Source organism: Pyrgilauda ruficollis, unplaced genomic scaffold, assembly GCF_017590135.1.
Source record: "Pyrgilauda ruficollis isolate IOZ18807 unplaced genomic scaffold, ASM1759013v1 scaffold99, whole genome shotgun sequence".
In the NCBI taxonomy this organism is placed as follows: domain Eukaryota; kingdom Metazoa; phylum Chordata; class Aves; order Passeriformes; family Passeridae; genus Pyrgilauda; species Pyrgilauda ruficollis.
The window spans coordinates 925,876-946,007 of record NW_024532043.1 but is presented as its reverse complement, the minus strand read 5'-3'; the positions used below and the strand labels follow the sequence as shown (position 1 = coordinate 946,007).

The window sequence follows — 20,132 nt, the reverse complement described above, 5'->3', positions numbered from 1 at the left end:
GACCAATGGGAGCCCCCCGCGTGCCCAGAGCTGGGCGGGGGGTGGGGCAGAGCTGTTGGAGCGAGCGCCGCCGCCATCATGAGAAAGGGCAAGCACCGGCTCCGTAGGGGCTTCAGAGCCGTCCGCCATTTGCATTTGGCAGCTGCCTCCGAGACCTTCTGCTGCCGGGGGCGTGCCCTGCCCTCACCCAATATGGCCGGCGGGGGAGGCGGTCACGTGCTCGCGGGGCTGGCGCTGCCGCTCCCGCGCTGCCGGCGCCCTCTGCGGGGCGGCCACGTGGGCGCGCGCGCGGTGAGTGCGGGCGCTGCCCGGGCCGGCGGGGCGGCAGGGATGGATGGGGCAGCGGCCGAGCGGGATAGCCGCCAGCTGCCCGTGCCTTCGCTGCAGCCGGGCCAGAGGGCGTTCCCGGGAGCCCCGCCGGGCGCTGCTAGGCGGCCGCCCCAGCTCTCCGCCTCCCGGGCGCGGGAGCTGTGGCGGGGCGGGAGGCAGCGCGGCAGGGCAGGGCAGGGGCAGGGCGGGCGCCTCCCGAGGGTGTGCGCGGGGCGCGGTGCCTGCCGCTGCCGCGGGAGCCTGGCGGCCTCGGGGCGGCGCCGGCGGCTGCGGGAGCGGCGGGCGGTGTTCGGTGTCGGCCCGAAGCCCTCATGCAGCCCCTCACAGGAGCGACCTGACACGGGCAGCGCTTCGCACCCGCCCGGCGCGCTCCTGCGGCGCTGCCGCGGCCGGGATGGGCCGGTGGGGGTCCGGGTGTCCCTGCTGGGCGCCCGGGAACGAGGGGGGCGCGGGGAGGGTGGTCGGGCTGGGTTTGCGTAGGTTTCAGTCGAGAGCATTCTGCATGTTTCTTCCCCGGCCCCAAGAGTGCCATTTCTTTCTCTGTCGCTCCGTCGTATCTTTGGTCTGGTAGCGTTCCACACTGTATTGCCTGCCTCAACTTTCTCTTCTTTTTTTCCCCCCTTCTTAGGTTTTTTTTTTGTTTGTTTGGAGGTTTTTTTTTTTCATTTTTTTGAGTTTTTTTTTTTTTTTTGGGTGGGGGGTTTCTTTTTTTTTTTTAGCCAGTCTTGAAAACTCATGAGGAAGTGTATATAAGAATAGTAGCTGCAGTTTTTTCCTAACACAAGGAAAAAAAGCAATCCCAGCAACTAAAAGGTTTAAATCTGACCTCATGGAGGTATTAACTCTAGATCAAACTTGTAAGAGCTATTAAAACGTAGTAAAAAAGCCATGGGAATTTAAGATAGTACAAAATGGGTTTTGCCAAAGCTAGATCAAGCCTGAGGGAAGGAAGACCTTATGCTGGGGTGCGCTTGGTGGTTCTGCTTAGATTCCTCCGTGTGGGGAAGTGACATGGCTCTGTAGACAGATTTAACATGCAGTTTATCAGCCAAATTCTATCACAGCTCTTCTGAAGCATATCTGAAAAACGTAAGTGAGCTAAATATGGTAGGTTTTTCACGGCGAGAGTAAAAAATCTATATGAACTAATGATACTTCCATTGAAAAGGTATAAAACAGCAAAAAAACATTTTTTCCCACCCAGTTTAATCCCGGAAAAGATGAATCCTTTGTGTTAAAGACCCTTCTGTGTTCTTCTATGATCCAGTCTTGATGTAGGTTCCGGGGGGGTGTCAGTGTGGCTATGTTGTAAAGGCCTGTGGAGGATTCTTCTGAAGTTGCCGGAATGTAATCAATGGACAAATCTATGTGTATTGCATATGATTATCCCTCTAAGCTGCATTATTAAATTATTTTTATTAAGTGAAAAGCTGTTTCTGTGGTTTTGGCATTTAAAAAATAAAAAAAAACTGTAATTGCAAGTATCTGCATTATTAAATTATTTTTATTAAGTGAAAAGCTGTTTCTGTGGTTTTGGCATTGAAAAAAATTAAAAAAAACTGTAATTGCAAGTAGTTGCTTTTGTATAGCAAATTTATTTTAATCATCAAATTCAGTGTCTACCTGTCTTTATAAATTCTGCTTGAATTTTGGTGCTTGTCAGCATCAATTTCAACAGAGCAAGTTATCTTGAGTCTTGACAAGACCACTGAATTTATTAGGCTTTATCTCAGAAACCTGGGTGTTGTGTTCATGCTTTGTTTTTTTATCTTCTAGCATGTTTCCCTTCAGGGAATTTCAATATCTATAATGCATATAATTATCTTCAAGATGTACAAGTATGCTGTCGTGCTTACTTTTTTCAGGCATACAAAAGGATTGGAGTCAACAAGTTAAAAGAAAAAGCAAAAGAAAAAGGTTGTGATAGACTGTGTGTGGGCTATGTAGCTTCACTTCCATTCTGATTTAGGAAGTTGGGGACTGATTATCAGCTAAAGATAGCAGGGGCAGGCTGTGTTGTAGATCGGTCAGAGGATAATGAGTGCAGTATTTATAGGTGATGGTAACAGCTCATTGTTGTGCAGATGATGTAGTTAAAAAGGAAAAAATGGAGCTTCTTGGCACTTGGGTTCTTTTATAAGGATTTATTGGGTCCTAAAATACCTGCAGTGTTAAGAAGCTGTGAATTTGGAGTCGGGAATACCTACCTTGCAGGTCACTATGCTGTTTCACCTGATGCAGGAGCTGCTCAAGTGCCGTGCTCAGCAGTGCATTGACCCTTCAGTGTCCATTTTTCTCTTCAGTTAACTTTGACCAGAATCATGAGATTCTTCTGCATTTATTGGAAGAATTCAGCAAGAATTTGTGCAACATAAATTGCCCTGTGCAGGGACTTAATTCCTGCCGGACACTTTTTGAGGTATCCTGGTGTTAGTCCCATACCTGTTTTCCTACTCCTGTGGGATAAGGATTCTGTTGTAGCATAAACCACGGTTATCCATTCTTGTAAAGGAGTAATAATAGGCACTGGTTAAAAAGACTATTCCCACTTCCTGGGGTGAAGGGTCCGTTTGGGCTCCTGACAAGGCTCTGTCTTTGAGCTCAGGCTTGGAGCTTTAGTTACAGTCTGCAGCAGAAGCAATCAGAGCAATCATCAGAGATGCAGTCAGGGAGGTATTTAAAATAATATTCAGATACATGCAATTTACAGGAAGTACCCATATTTCAGGGTTTATTGGTGCTCATTGTGAATACGAGGAACATGAGCTCACTCATTTTTTTACTAATGAGCAGCACAAACATCAGTTCAGGAAAAGGTAGCTCTAGGAGGCAGTTGCTAAGTGATCCCAGGAAATCTGCCAACTATCTTACATCTGCTTGATAGACATATTTAGACCAAAACACAGGAGAAAACATCTCTAACCAAAAACCCCAGTTGTACCTTAAAAGTGCTGGTTTTTAAACTTTCCTCTGTGAGAACAGAGCAGGAATAACCAAAATCTCTTGTCTTTTATTAAATTCTAAACCTAAAAAAATTGGGAAGGTGAAATTAAAAGAACATTAAATAGATTTGCTCTGGCATCACCTGGACACATGATTTTATTGTAGTGATAAAATACAATATAAGTACTTCCATAAGAATGGCTCGGCAGTTGTGAAATGAAGCACTAGGGAGAGGGTGTGTTAATTTTTGGGTAGAAGTGTGAAATATGGGGTACAGATTGTCTCTTGCCATAGTGACACATGTGGGTGCCAGAGGGGATTCGTCCTTGTCTGGCCAAGTCCAGCCTGAGCTCCTGGCAAACTCGAGATCAAAGTACTCTGCTCTCAAGAATTTCTTGTCCTCGTGGATCCGGTCCCACTGTTTTTGGAGCCCTGAACAAACAAGGGAGTGTGTTCTAAAGATGATGTGTGAATCCAGTCTGCAGTTAAAGTGAGGGTAGATTACAAAGCTATCTGTCCCACAAATCACAGACATAACTGAGGTGACACTCAGCAGTGGGGCAGTATGGAATGCAAAGGGAGATAGTTTCTTAGGTAGGGTGCATGTTGTCTTGAGGTTTTTTAGGTGAAAATTAAAACAATTATATTTACAGATGGTGGTATAAATTCTGAAATGCTTCTGAATATATTTTTGACTTCCTTGCATCATCAATCTTTTTTTCTGGTAGTACACTTCATGCCATGTTATTTATGTAATTTATTTTTACTTTTTGTTTAATAATGATAGAATATATCTGAATTTCAAATCCAAGATGGCTCAGAAGAGGAGCTCAAGTGGGCGGTCATTCCCATTGCTGCTGCTGCTGATTGCTGTGGCCTTTGTTCATTTAACTGTCTGTCCTTTTACAAAAGTGGAGGAGAGCTTTAACCTACAAGCTATCCATGATGTGGTGTACCACCAGCTGGACTTGGATAAGGTAAGTTGAAAATAATGTCTTCATTTTTGGACAGTGTTAAAGACGGCAATTCCCTGCAGTATCTGTAGGATAAATGTGGTGTGATTATGATTTATTTTCCCTTATTTCTAATTTGCTTATTTTAAGTAGATTCTCCTTTTTGCAGTATGACCATCATGAATTTCCTGGAGTTGTCCCAAGAACGTTCCTTGGACCAATTTTTATTGCTGCTCTTTCCAGCCCGGCTATCTACATACTTTCTGTGCTAAGAATGTCCAAGTTTTATTCCCAGCTGATAGGTATGAGAACTTCACATCCTCAGAGATGTTACCCATTAGAGCACCAGTTAAAGCATTGTTGCTACATTTGGATCAATGGTTAAATTGTGATATTCTTTTTGTCAATGAAGGAAAACCCATACTGTACTTGGGGCCAGCATGGCCATTCAGCTCCCTCTTTGGGGAGTAACTAACAGCACGCAGGAAGTCTGCGCTAACAAATGTCAGGCAGTGTAGAAAAAACAAGTGTCTCAAGTCTCTTCAGTGCTCACTCCCATGTGCACTTCAGAAAGGATTGTTAACTTTGGCATGGAAGCATTGACCTTTGTGCAGAACTACCAGACAAGTTAAAAGGGATTAGAACAGATAAACTAAGTAGAATTTTGTTTGGCTTTTTGTTTCTTTGAAGGTAGTTATATTGTGGAATCTTAAGTGTTAATCTTCAGAATGTATAATCTTATATATATATATAATATGTATATAATATATATATAATCTTATATATATAATCTTATATAACATGGCTATTCATCAGGGATCTTTGATTGCCGTTTTTATTCTCCTGATAGTCCGAGGAAGTTTGGGGCTCAGTGTGATTTACACCTTATGGAAGCTGCAGAAAGAAGTTAGAAAACAGTTTGGAGCAACTACAGCATCAATCTTCTGTCTCATCACTGTTACTCAGTTTCATTTGATGTTTTACTGTACAAGAACCCTCCCTAACGTGTTTGCACTTCCATTTGGTAGGTATTTCATGGGAATGAATTTAAAATTTAAAACTTCTTTTCAAATACATCAGTAGTTAAAGCACAAGAAAAGTATGGTCAGACCAAATTGACATATCTACTTGATTAAATTGTGTGATAACAAGACTAGAAAGCTTGAGATTTCATTATCTTTTTACCATCTATGCTTACAGGACTGTTTAATCAAGTTTTATTGAATTTGAGTACATGTGGGTTTTGTCAGATGGCTTTGATTAGCTAGAGGTTTGAGTACACATGTCTAATGCATAAAGCATAGAGCTATGAAAAGGGATGAAGTATACCTGCAGTTCAAACAAACCCTGTGAATTTGGTCTGCACAGGAAAGGACTTTCAAATGGGATTGTAGAAGCAATTCCAACTGCACCATCTTCACCTTCCTCTTCTGAAGCTGTCCACAAATGCAGCAGTTTCTATCCATACAGTAAAAAAAATCAACGTCAAACCCTTCTCTACATATAGAGTTTTCCCCCAGAGCTGATGAAGAGGAAAATTAATCACATGTGATAGATACTTACTGAGTCACTAAATGCTTCAGTGCAAGTTGTTCAGCTAATAACATTGTGAGGTTGATGTAAGAACCTGCATAGATGAGAAATGAGAAACAAAAGCAGATGAATTGTCAGATAAACTGTCTAGTAATGTCTCGATAATTTATGTGTATTAAAAAATACAAGTTGTTTCATGATTTTGTACCTTAGTATTTCACGTTTTCCTTAGGATCCTGAGCACTTTACTATGTTGAGATTTAAACTAGAGACAACTTCATCTGTAGAGATACGGTGTGTCCCACCTAATAATGTAAATGAATTTATAGATCTTTTTCCCTCAGCAGTAGTCTGTAGTCTCATTTATATGTTTGAAATGGGTTTGTGTTATCATGAATTTAGTATATACTTAGCCAAGAGAATAAACTTAACTGCCCAGCTGATATTGAGCAATAATAATTATGAATCGTAGTTTGAGAAGCTTTTAGTACTCCCTTAAGGTTTGTTTTTCTTTTTTCCCCCCTCAATAGCTATTAAATATACTGCCTAGAGAGAGTTCCCATGTGTTCCTTCTGTGGTTATACTTTTTCTAATTACTTAAACATCAACAGTATAAAGCTGTGCATTATTCCAAATTACATTTCTCTAACAAAGGAAGAATTTCTGGGCTAGAAGACCAAGAGAAGATTGGTGGGATGTTAGAGGAATAAGAAGATAGCATTAAGTGTTACCCTTTAGAGAATAGTTCAGTATGTTGGATGATGTTTTTTGGGTTTTTTTTGTTTGTTTGCAGTGCTCCTGGCATTGACATTTTGGATACAGCAAAAGCAAAGGCCATTCATTTGGTTCTCAGCTTTGGCAATTATAGTCTTCAGATCAGAGCTCTGCATATTCTTAGGCCTCATGCTCCTGGTGACGTTATTAACTAAAAGAATCTCCATTTTCAAGGTGCTTTCCCAAGCTGTTCCTGCTGGAATGTTTTGGTTGGGTAAGTGTTTGCTTGGAAGAAAGCAAATGACATTAAGTGCAAGAGAAGTCTGAAGTTTTGACTGATTTATCTGTTGAATGGCCCTTAAGGGGTTTTTTTTGGGGGGTGGCAGTGGCGAGAGGGTAAGTGGGGTGTTTTGAGTTGTTATTGTTTTAGTTTGATTCATTTTGCTAATAATATGACAAGATTTTTTATTTATTTGAAAATTTCTATGTGAGGAAATAGATGTGTGCAGAGCAGAGAAAGCTACTGTGGCCTCTTGTCTTTAGATGCTTCCAGTATAATGTCCTGATCTTAAAGAGGCTGAGATGTACAAGTTGACTTCAGTACAATTCATACCTGCCTGTAGCTACTTGTGCATATTATCAGTTGTAGTACCTATTGCCATGGTGATAAGCTGAGTCCCAGGATAAAACACAACTGTGTGACAGCGATACCAAGCAGGAGGGTTGTGGGGAGAGCTGCAGTTCAGCTCTATTCCATTATTAAATTAAATTTAACAGCTTAATTGATCTCCATGCTGGAAAGGTTGAAAAATTCCCTTGTCTCTACCCATCCGTGGAGGACCCTCGTGTATATGCACATGAATACTCTAAGCTGCTCCACCAACCTACCTAATTAAAGATGCTGTTGTCAGATATGTGGTGATGACCTCTGTCAGCGTGCTGTCCCGTGCACAGAGTGCACAACAGAAACACTGAACAATTGTGCCAGGTGCATTTGGAGGCATCTCATCATGTACGAGTTTGGAGGTCCAATGGGAATGAACCACTGGCACTCCCGTTTCCTATTTGAGCAAAATCCTTAAATACTAGAGGAGTTTTCACAGAGCTGAGTGGAGGAGACAGAGCTGGCAGTTTTGCTGCTTTCTTTTTGCCTTTCATCCCTTATTCTCATTCTCCCTTCTCCTAATGAATAGTAGCAAACTTTGTGATTGTTTTTTTAACTTAAAAAACAATTGTAGCTTTACAATAAAAAATTATTTAGTACTCTTTGAAGTTAACATGAGCTTCTTATCATTCATTACATTTAATGCTCTTAAAACTCTTCTAAAACAAACCTCAGTTAAACCCCTTTTTTTCAAACCTGGGGTTGGAGTGGGGTGAATCCCAATTGGATTAATGTCTAACATGCTTCTTTAAAGGCTTCTGTTCAGAAGTGCCTCCCTTCCCTGCATGACAGACATATTCAGCCTTCTCTGTGGTTTTGGGTGAGGCTTACAATGCATGTTTCAGTCTGTGTTGGTCTCAGTATGCTGTATATGTGCTTTTCAGATGTGTTAGTTTGCTTTTCCCTGGTTTTTAGTTCATGCAGATTTGTATCTCTTTAATTCTTTTAGGGCTAACAGTTGCTGTGGATTCGCTATTTTGGAGACAGCTTGTGTGGCCTGAGGGGAAAGTGCTCTGGTATAACACAGTTTTAAATAAAAGTTCCAACTGGGGAGTATCCTTTGAAACATCCAGAGAAAAAGAACACTACCAGCCAAAACACAGAGTTGATGTGACTTACTTCTGAGACTCAGGGTGTTAGATTCTGCTTTTCATTATTTAAAACTTACAATGTCTGACCCTTAGGTGTTCCTGCTAATTGTAAGTCTCCTAACTTTTTTCTAGCCTCTTTATATTCTACCAATATAAAGCCAGGTTTCTTCCTCTTGGTGTTTCATGTTGCCCATCATTAGTGCCATTTGATGTGTCTCTGTTGGGTAATGTGAATGTAATTAAGCAACTGCTTTTAGTTCTCCAAAGATGAGACAGAAAATGAAAGGCTGGAAGAATGTGTATACAAAAAGTATACTGCATATGTGCAAAACTTTTGGGTACTAATGTAAAGAATAGTTACTTCACTTGTTAGCAGTAAAGGCATCCTTAACTCCTTTCACCTTGAAGACTTCTCCCTTCTTGTGGTATTTCTATTCAGCCCTGCCTCGTGCTTTGGGATGCAGCATAATATTTGTACCTTTAGGGGTAACAGAAAAGAGAACTCGGATTTTGCTTCTGCCAGCACTGGGCTTTATTTTCTTGTATTCGTTTCTCCCACACAAGGAGCTGCGTTTCATCATCTATACTTTCCCTGTTTTCAACATAGTGGCTGCTAAAATGTGCTCACGAATGTAAGTTCAAAATCCTGTTTGTTGCGTTTTTTTCCTCTGAAAATGCAAAAGGAAAACTGTTAGTACTATTTTTATGCACTTTTTTCATCATGAACTCTGGATCATATTGAAATATTCATATGCTGTAGAAAGGAGTTTGAGGTCTTTGTACTCATTTGACTGCAGAGAGAAGTGGAAATACAGAAAAGTCAAATGCTTTGGTGGGACTCTTTGAGAAGTCTGGAGGAGAATTGAGAATAGTGCCCTAATTTTACTGTTACATTGTTACAATGCAGTTTATTTACCAGAAAAGAAGACACATTCCAGTGTACTCCTGAGCTGTTAAGACAGTTTACCTCAGGAGATAGTTTAATACACAGATGAGGCTTGTGAAACATGGAGCTAAATAGTTCTGTTTGGGTATATTAAGTAAACAAACTGAAGTTCAGAGTTTAACTTCCTTTAAAGAGAATATATGCATAGCTGAAGTTTTTAATCACGGAAATATTTAGCTTTATTGATAAGTTTGTCTTAGCTTTATTAATGAGAATATTCTAATTTAAATGTCACTAGAAGTTAATCTTCTAGAAATTGGTAATAAATACATGCCATACAGGGTTAATAAAATTTGTATTAATCTTTATTACATAGAAGTGGAGTTTCTTTAGCAGTTGCGTCACAGTAGTCAGTGACCAGTATGAAAGAAAATAACAGTTTATTCTTCCTTGTTTTTCTCTTCCTCAACAGTCTGAATAACTACCGGAGATCCTGGCTGTACAAACTTGGATCGTTCTTTATTATAATGCATCTTCTACTTAATGCTGTTTATTCAGGAACATCGTTATATGTTTCACATTTCAATTATCCTGGAGGAGTGGCAATTCAGAAGTTGCATGAGTTGGTACCTTCAACAGCAGGTATGTAAAGCTGGCTTGAGGTACGTTTACCTAATCGTAATTTCAGTATATCTTTTCATGTATTGAATACTACTTCTTCAAACTAGGTACGCACATCTTCTTTGTTACTATTTTGTTAATTTATTATTAATCAGAGTGTACTTGGAAGAACTTTGAAACTGTATTCTATTTTTTTATTTATGTAGATGTCTCTGTTCATATTGATGTGGCTGCAGCGCAAACGGGAGTTTCTCGGTTTCTAGAAATCAATTCTGATTGGAGGTATGTTCTGAATGAGGTATTTTGATCTGAGGACAGTAGCCTGCTTTTTCTTTTTTTTCATATGCACAGGGGCAAGCATTGCAAACGCAATTTCAGGTACAGCATATTTATTAAACCAGCTTAAGAACAATATGAATCTTCAGAGAATTTCTGATGTCTGCTGTGCTGCCATTTCAGAAATAAAGCACTGCAGTGTCTTGTCATTGTTTTGGTTGATTCTGATTTGCCTGTATTGCGTAGAAGATCAAGAGGAAATGGCCTCAAGTTGTGCCATGAGAGGTTCAGGTGTGATACTAGGAAAAATTCCTTCATGGCAAGGGTTGTCAAGCATTGGAACATGATGCCCAAGGAAGTGGTGGAGTCACCATCCCTGGGAGTGTTGAAAGTTTGGATGTGGCTCTTGGGGCCATGGTTTAATGGTGAGTGTGGTGGTGGTGCTAAGGTGACGATTTGGCTTGATGTTCTTAGACATATTTTCCTACCTTAATAATTGTGGGATTCTAAAGACATCAGAAACAGCATAAAAATTGTTAGCTTACCAAACCTTATACCAATATGTTTAATGCAGCTAGGTCTGATACCTCACTAGACCTTGTGAAACAGAGCTTTCTTGGCAGAACAGTGTATATAATTATTTGTCTGAATGATGTGTGGCAATGTGAGGCTCATGTACATTTTAATATTGGAAGTCTGTTTTTATGTGGAACATCCCTCATATAGATTGCATTGAAGCTGCTGCTGTGAACACATTCATTAGCTCTGAGGGAAGGCTGCTGAGTGCTTTGTTACTATGACCAGCAGTGATAGATAGACACTTCTTAAAAAGAGTTGGAGTATTGGAATGAATAGTAGGAAACATTGTGAGGTGGCATCATTTGCTTTTCAGGATGAAAACCCAAAAGTAGGCACCTTTCTGATTTTAAGCCTACCTCTTCAGCTGATCATAATTAAATTTTTAATTTAAATGAAAATGATCTTAATGAAAATGATTCATTAGAAGGTGACACAAAGCCTCCCTTCATACTGCACAAAACAAAAGCAACACAAGCAGATTTTGATTTAAGAAGTATTCTGAGCATAGAGTTCTTTTTCCTCAGTCACAGTATTCAGGATCAGATGAACATAATTTAATTATTGGTATGTTTAGAGATGAAAGTACTTTGGAAGTAAAACAGAAGAAGGAGAAAGAATGCTTCCAGGGGAATTAGAAAAATCATCGATCTTGCTATGCCTTTTTTTTTCCAAGCACTCTCATGATGATGGTACAGACTGTTTAAAGCCTTCACAATTACCTATCTACTGTTTATTTCAAGTTGGTTTTTTGTATGCTGAATCTAGAGAAAGTCTTAAACCGTTAATTGGGAGGAGACATTAAGCTGCAAGAGTACAAGTGATAGAATGTGCATGATAGCTAAAATGTTTCAATATTTGGGGTTTAAAATACACTTAAATACACACACTACTCTGAATACCCTCTTAGTAGTGCTTCATTCCAATGAGCTTTTTGAGTTGGCAAGTGTTGGATTGCTTTGGTTTGTAAGGCTTGTAAGGCCTAGTGGGATTGGAAGGTGAATTAATAATATCCCTGTCACTGATAAAAGTTTCATGGTGTTACAGCTACAGAGCAGTTTCTCTCTCGCTTTTATCTGTACTCAGCAAAACAAAGGCTAAAGGAAGGGCTGATTCAGCATAAAGTTTCACATTAAAAAAAATCAGACAAAATCCACAACTGTGCATCACACACAGGACTACCACTTGGTCTGACAGCACAGCAGTGCAAAGTTTATTGGCACCAACTGTCCGTTTTCTCATTGTCCAAGAAAGTGACATCCTTTCAGATGGGTGAAAACTAACTTAACCTCTTCGTAGACAGTATATGTCAGGTGAAAACAGATTAGGGATGCGGTGGCTGTGAAGGATGATGATTCATCAGGTAACTGTAGTCCATAAATAAAAGTGTCTTAAAGTTATCAGCTTTCAGTAGTGTGCTCAGATTAGATCTATTTGCCTCAAGAAAAATGCAAGCGATCTATTATTTTTCTTCAAAGGGTGATTGAAAGGAGCTTGATGCAGGTTCTTACATGGAACAGGTGTTACAATCTTGTCTTCAATTAGTGCAGTCTCTTTGAACTCTGAATAAATATGCTGTGTAAGCTTAAAGTATTTAAAAATAATAAAATTTAGAAATGCATGCAGCCAGATGAAAGGCCTTTTACTTGCTGATGAAGAAAATGCGAAATTAGTAGTTGGTAAGGTTGTTACAAAGTTTGGATGTATCTGCCCACCTAAGGGGTATTGTGATATTTTTGGAAATAGCAGGTGAAATTAGCATGGAATTGTTTCAAAAGTAGAAGACACCTGTTCAGTGTGTAGTCTAATTCTGCATTATATGATGTATTTAGTGACACTTATGAATTCTGTCAACCTGGGGTCTTTCCTGAGTTACCAAAATTTTAGTTAACAATTCACACAAAACCTCTAGTTTTCTGTAAAATACTTCCTTCAAATATCTTAAATGTTAATGACTTCCCTGTGAGGCAGTATTATAAAAATATCAGTAGAGATTTTTTTTTCAGGGAATTCAGGCAGATGGGAGGCCAGGCCTGCAAAGATGCAGGCTGGATTTAATCCTAGGTGCATTTAAGGGTATTTAGGGCTGGGACTGCACCGCTTCCCTACCTGTGTCCATGTCTGCAAGGAAAGTCACAGCTTGAGTAAGATGCCTGTGAAATGTGTGGAAGGATTCAGGTGCCTAAGAATGGGAGCTCCAAGTGCTGGTAGAAAACAGTTCACAGAACAGGGCAACAGGAAAGGTGAATAATGGGGCACTGCTCTTCACTCAGGTTGCAGAGCCTAACAGTGGTTTATGGAGTGTTTTGGAGTGAATTTAGCTCTTTCTTCTCCTTTGAAGTTGCTGGATTGAGGACTCGATCAGGCTGTCATGTCCAGTATGAATATCCTAACCTTTAAGTTATAAATTGCACCTGACTCTCCTCAGTGAATGTACAAATAACTATTGCAACATGGAACCATGTCCTCGTGAGACAGTGAGGGAGGTCTGTCTCAATTCCTAGAAGAAGGAAGGAAGATTAAAGGGGCTCATACAGCTCTTAAGAGACAATGAACTTCAGTTTTGGGCTTAGATCAGATGAAAACTGGCTGAAACTAGATCTTTCACATCCCTGCCAAATGGCTAAGTCACTTGTTTTCTCATCCTGTAAATTCCCTCAATAGCTAGATCGAACATAAATCCTTTTAAGAAATAACTGTAAGTGTACATAATAAATAGTCCTAGAACTCAGTAGTTACTTTTTTTTCTTTTTTTTTTTTTAAATTCTATATATAATTTATATGTATTCTGGTACTTAAATAGTTTATAAAAGCCGACCCAAAGTGACCTGCCCAAACATGTAGTAGATCAGGGAACTGAACTTAGAAATAACAAGTGCCAAATTAGTACTGTAATTGCCAGGCTCCTTCTTTCCTCCAGTGTTCAAAGAGATCTTCTCCCTGCTATTCTGAGGCTCCTACTCTAATGTATGACTACCAGACAAAAAGGGTTTCTGCTTAAGTACCATTTAAGGTATTTTTTAGAATTACTAAAAAACCTCACAAACAAAAAACAGCGAAAAACCCAAACAAAACAAAACCCCCACATTTCTCCAAATGCAATTCCTGTAGAGTAAAACTTAAAAATTGGTCCAGTTTCCTACAATCTTAGGCTTTGCAGTGTCCTTTCTCCACTGAATTCAAATAGGGAACTAGTAAGAAATTTTCTAGGAGTCGTGATTTACATCACAATAGCAGCAGAAAGACTTGCATGGAATGATTGAGTTCCTACATTCTTCAAAAGTACTATTTCCTCCTCTAGTACTATTTAATCAGGAGATATAATTGAGAATGTTAGTTTCTTTTTGTGTTTAATATTGGATGCTACATGGCCTCTGCAATAATGGCCATCTTTAATAGGTAAAGCAAGGAATGAAAATAAACCTTCTTTATTCTTCACAGGTATGACAAAAGAGAAGATGTTAAACCAGGAGACCAGTTGATGTTTTCTTACACACATATACTGATGGAAACAAATCCTCTTCAAATATCACATTACAAGACAACCCACAGGCCACTGGCAAATATACCCGGCATCAGTAAAATTGGGTTGAACCTTACTGCACTACCTCCTTTTACTTTAAACTTGAAACCAAAATTAGTACTGTTGGAAAAACTTCCTCTATCATCTTGACTGTGAATTTTAAGTAAGTCTTTTGATGTGATTTTGCTGATGATTGAACTATATAGACAGCAGCAAATTGTCATTCCAGCACTGCAACTCAGCTTCTGTGGAGAGGCACAGAAAATCTCTGTACCAATTGGTATTTAGCTCCGTCCTGTTTCTTACGTAAATAATATGATGCATTCCTAGTTAGTATATGCTCAGTTTACTGAGTTGTGTTGTTAGATATGTTTAAAAGAGGTTGCCTAAAAGTTTAGTGGTATTAAGTAAAACCTGTCTACTTGATTTGGTAGTCTGTTTCATCATGTAGCACAGGTATGTCCTAATTGTCCTGTATAAGATGCAAAACCAACAGGTTTGTGCTAGGGCAATAATTCGATATGTAATCTATGTGTGCAAAGATGTATTACTTTATGTAGCTGCAGCATTGAAACCCCCTCAGCTGTCACATTGCCAGCGTGAAACCTAACGATGTTATAAACATAGGAAAGCCATATTCATCCTTGCTTCATCATAATACCTAATTGTGCCCTGTAGGCTACCAAACTAATGAAACATTCACTTAAAAAGCAGTTGGACCTCTTGACAAGCACTGTTTCATAACAGATTTGAGTACTGAGGATGATTATCTTCATTCCAACAATTCATGAAAAAGCAATAACTTGGATTTCCTGGGAAAAAGAATCTTTAAAGTAATTTTCCCCCTCTTCTGCTGTAATGGTATCTTAATTTGCAGTGTAAAAATTACCTATGAAAATGTCCACTTTAAGATAGGTGCTGTTTTTGGGTTTTTTTTATTAAATAATCCCTTTGGAAAGGAGTACTCTAATGTGCCATGTGCTGCATTCTGTAAACTAGAGTAAGATTGCATGCTCTGTAGTTTCTTAGTTTCTTTATTAGATGTTTTTGTTAAGGATGTCTGCATAGATTGCTGAATGGAACAAGGAAAAAAGGTTAGATTTCTCATTAGGGCCAGTTATAATATGACAGAAGCTCCATTAGTGTAAAATGTCAGAATAAATTGTCATGGGCAGAAAACTATTCCTTGCTGACTGAAAACTTGAGTAAAATATAATTATGGAATAAAGTGGTTTGGGTTTTTTTATTGTTGTTTTGTTTGTTTTCTTTTTATTCTTAAACTTGCTTGATTCGGGAACTACCTTTACCTGTGTATGTTTCAGGTTTTAGGACCATGTTTTCTTTTTATCTTCTAGATTATGTATCAGGGGAACTGATCAGGTGGGGTGGAGCCTGCTCCCTCAAGGGTGGCTGTTGTTGCCCAGGCTTCCTTGGTCTGAGCAGATCTGGCAAAGGCAACCTGCAGAACTTGTTGGTCCAGTCTCTGGCTGCTCTTGAAATTTGAATCATTTAAGTATTATCTATTTGACTTGTCTTTGGAAGAAAACCTAGCTTCCTCCAGAGCCAGTTTGAACATCAAACAATTCAGAAGAGACAGAAGGAAATACATGTGCAAATAGCTGCAAATTTGGAACCACACAAAGGAAAACTTTTGTTTGAGGATGTAGGGAAGCCTTCATGTTGAGGCTAATCATTGACTTCATGTAATTCCCCCACACTGAAATCCACAACTCAAGAACCCAAACTGAAATTTATCCTGCCTGCCCAGGTGTATACAAATGTCTGTGTGGTTGCTCCAGCTTTCCAAATCCCTGGTTGTCAGAATCCCTCTGCAGGAACTTGCTTCTATCACCTGCAGAGAAAACCTAGGGCTACTGTGCTTGCAGAATAGGCATCTCAAGCTACTGTCTGAAGTGGCACTAAATATGTGCACGAGGCATTTGAAGAGTTTAGTCTTGCTGAATTTCCTACTCACATCATATAGAGTCCTTTCACAGACTTACTCTGGTGTGTAGGTGCTACCTGTGGCACTTAAACCAGTGATGGTGTTCAGCTGTGGAGCTCAGGTGTACTACTTTTCACAGCCTTATCACCCATGGAAATAGAAACAATCAGCTCAAACTGGCCTTTTACTCTATTTGTTTGGGGTAGAAAATGATAAAACACATACAAGGAGACAGGAAAGAGATACTGGATTGCAGTTTTGAAGAGTGTGTGAAGTTTATTTGTGTCCTGTTACATCTTGTCCATATGTGGTTATTGAAAGTGCTTAGCTTGAAAATCTGCAACTTTGGTTTTGTAGCTAAAAGGGCTAGATTGTGACCCAGGCAGTACCTATGCCTGTAAGACCTCTGTCACAGCATGTATCAGGCCAGATAATGGGAAAAGGTTCTTCACCCAAAGGGTGGCTGGGCACTGGAACAGGCTTCCCAAGGAAAGTGGTCACAGCACCAAGCCTGACAGAGTTTATGAAGTGTTTGGACAACACTCTCATGCACATGGCATGACTCTTAGACATGTCCTGTGCAGGACCAGGAGTTGAACTTTGATGATCCTTGTGTGTCCTTTCCAACTCATGTATTCCTTTCTAGCTATGGTTCTATGGGTAACTGCCTCAGACACAGGCCATGAATGTTATGGTGGCCCTCACTTGGAATAAGCAGGGGCAGCTAGTGAACTGGGATGAAGATTACTGCAGTATTTCCCTAAGGGCTGCTTGAATAAAACAAGCAATCCTTGGAATAGAAACTAAAGCCATCTCTCCTTAAATGAATTTTCTCATCTCCAAGTCCTGTGTTGCCTTTCTTTAGCTCCACAAGAACAATAGAGCTTATTTTCTCCTTTAATATAAATTAATATTCAGTGTACTTGCATGGAAGAAAAAAGTGAGTTTAAGTCCCCTTAAATACAAGAAGGCGTTTAAGGAAGTCTCCTGCTTTTTCTGCAAACTTGAAGTGGGGTAGTACAAGTTCTTCTGCATTTGGGGGACATAGGAGGAAGCGTCAGGTTAGAGAATTAATAGAGCATGTAGGAGGACAGTGACTGAAGACTTAGAATTTTTGAAGGGACTTTAAAGTAAGAAGTTTCTCATGCCTGTTTGAGTTCTTGAAAGAAAAATACCTTTTGACTTGACTGATTACAATAAAGTTCAGCCTTTCTTAACAAGAACAGAAATAAGGTAAGCAAATTGCATTAACTGAAGGTTGAATTAACCTGAATAAAGCAAAAAGACAGATAGTACAGTTAATCTGTAATGCTGATATAGAATGAGATTTATTTTAGGGTGTCTTGTTTAAACTCCTCAAGGGTCAAATGTTGTGTAGCACCATACATTGCTCTTTCAAGTTTGACTTAATTTCTTGGAAGCAATGCTTGTTCCTGTAAAAAGTCCAACAGATTATTTGGACAAAAATACATCACCATGCCATTTCACATGAAGAAGGTGAATAATCAGTCTTACAGCCTGAGATGTAGGACATTTTTGTTATAAAACTAAATACAAAAATGTTGTGGGACTTGCCAGTAGAGGACATTTCTGGAAGCTGAAAGTAAAAGCTGCTTCAAAATAGAGGTAAACAGGTGACTCTTGCATCAAGAACCAAAAGAACTAAAGATCAAGGAACAACTTCCAGTTCCTACAGTCTCTAACATCAAGAGCTCAAAAAACTCAAACTATATTGATCTTATACCTGCCCTAGGTACTTGCTATGGGTCTCCTCTCTCAGGCTAAATTGGGGTGAGGAGACTGGTTGTATTGGATCTAACATCAAATACATTCATCTGCTACCACTGCGGAAAAAACAGAGCACATCTCAGGTTCTATCCTTGTTTATCCATCAAAACACAACCTCAATACAACCTCAATGCAATCTCTTTGTGCGTTGCATTCTGAAACACTGAGCACGCTCCTTTTTCTTGCTCCCTGGCCATTTCACACATCCCCTTAGTGAGAGAGGTTACACATTCAGAACAAAGCTTGAGATTGTGCTGCTGCTCCTGCAGTTACAGTTGTTCCAGGACCATTCTTATTTTCCTGAATACTTCTAGTTCTTCTAATGTTATGGAACTTGAAAATGGATACGAGTTCTTAGCATTGGTTTGCTGTATCAATTTGAAGGTGAGAGTGTTTCCTTTGCATCTGACAGCGTTTTTTCATAACTTACATAGAAATTCCAGAAATCACAGCCTAGCGTTGCTTCCCTTTACTACATGTACTCAGACTTACATGCTCCCATTCTAGCACCACCCTCAAAAAGCATTCCTTTGTAGTATTCAAAGGCTCCTTCTTGTACGAGTGACTTCACTTTCTGTTTGCAAGAAAAGAAAAATTTCATCAAGCTGAGCTTATCATTGATGTGAACAAGAGTGTTTAGCCACAACTATCTCAGTGAGCTGGTTACATAATTAGTCTCAACTATGCCAAAACTAATGTTAAGAGGCTGTTAAACAGTGAGACATTAAATGTATCACTACCTGCTTAACATGTGACACCAAAGATTAAAAGGGTATTTGCAAAAATTCCTTAAGCTAAATAACAAATAACTCTGCAAAGGTTTTCTTCATTTCCTATTTATGTATGTAGGGTTTCAAAGTATAACTGGTCCATTTTGTATGCAGCTACTTATTTTAGATCAGCTCTTTAGATAACCATGAGCAACTATGACTACATTTTGGTTGCTCATTTCAGATCTTTACGACAGAGAGGGCAGCCAATCTTTCCTCTCAAATTCTACATCTTACTGTCATGGTCAGTCTTTCACCAATTCTGCTTTATTTCAGCTACAGCTGCCCTTGGTTCTGTACCAAGGCTTCATCTGTCAGTTTGTGCCAAGTATAAGGTAGAAATGCTGCCTGAAATGGAGTCCACCTTTTCCTTTAAAACTGCCAATTTAGGAAGCTGGAAGAAGGCATTGGTTCATAGATTAAATAAAGGAGTCAGGGACAGCTTAAGCAAAGATCCAGTCCTTAGAACCCAAGTTGATACCTGAGTCAGGGACATCACTGTGGTTACTGTTTCTGGTTGGCATACTCATTTTATGAAATCACTTTTGGGTCAGCTTTGCAATGAAACCAAGAAAGTAAAGGATCTCTTTCTTGTTGCTAAGAATAAAGCAAAAGATTAATATGAAATTAATCTTTTTTAAAAGAGTAAAATGCTTATTTATAAAATCTAAACAATCTAAAACTAGAAAGTGTTATTTGTTAATTGTGTATGTTATATATGTGTGTGTGTGTGTGTATTTAGTTTTCCCGTGTTTGGAGGTAAAGAAATGAAATTTTAATATGGTCAGCTCTGAATAATGGCAGGAAAAAAAAAAAGCTACTTTAAGGGAGAAATTTCAAATACTGTAAACATCTACTCTGAGCTGTCAATCAATTACATCCTTACGCTGGTTTTGACACTGGTCTAGTTGAGATTTCAATTCTTTATAAATTCAGAAGCTACTTTTGGGAAGCAAGGAGAAAGTATGAGTATTGGTAGTAAATGCTCACTGACTAAATTCTGCAGACACGTTTCCTTCACTTGGACTTGGTGGGCAGGGAAAGAAGCCACATACAAAAAGAAGCAAATGTGGGGGAAGCATTATCTCAGGTTTCTGAGGCATAATATACATCTCAGCAGATACTTTCCATTATATACCTTTCACAAGACCGGAGTTCTTTGAAAAGGCTGTTGCAGATCTCAACTTCTTCCCCTTCCTACCTTTATTACTACAAACTATTTTTTGTGTATAGTTGTCACACCTGCCTACTTTTACAAGAAGCAAAAGCTTTAAGATTTTTATGATGACCAAGTATCATCTACACTTTACTTTCTATGCTAACACTGAAAAACAGTCTGCTTACTAAATTTATTTCTGAAGTTGCTAATGTACTGAAAGTATCTGTTTAATTATCACTGTTGCAGTCACTACTATGCTTTAGGGAACTGTTTGCTGCCACAGGGATTGGTGCAGTACAAACTGAGGTTGATGAGAACTCCCACTATTTACAGCTTTATTAATCTGAGGGAAAGTGCTAT

General features: G+C 39.4%; 1 protein-coding gene across 4 annotated transcripts; it reads left to right on the top strand.

Annotated features, from left to right (window-relative positions):
• Positions 1-193: 193 nt before the first annotated feature.
• Positions 194-15,334, top strand: ALG12 (ALG12 alpha-1,6-mannosyltransferase). Of its 4 annotated transcripts, none has more exons than XM_041490140.1 (10): positions 194-291; positions 4,061-4,250; positions 4,396-4,528; positions 5,077-5,250; positions 6,553-6,747; positions 8,087-8,190; positions 8,637-8,860; positions 9,587-9,756; positions 9,942-10,017; positions 14,029-15,334. In XM_041490140.1, exons 2-10 carry the CDS (start codon positions 4,086-4,088, stop codon positions 14,258-14,260), a joined length of 1,473 nt encoding a protein of 490 aa, XP_041346074.1. In that variant the 5' UTR covers positions 194-291; positions 4,061-4,085; the 3' UTR covers positions 14,261-15,334. The 4 variants fall into 4 exon arrangements, with proteins under 4 accessions (XP_041346074.1, XP_041346073.1, XP_041346075.1 ...); XM_041490139.1 differs by lacking the exon at positions 194-291 and adding an exon at positions 350-732; XM_041490141.1 differs by lacking the exon at positions 194-291 and adding an exon at positions 2,342-2,749.
• Positions 15,335-20,132: the final 4,798 nt, after the last annotated feature.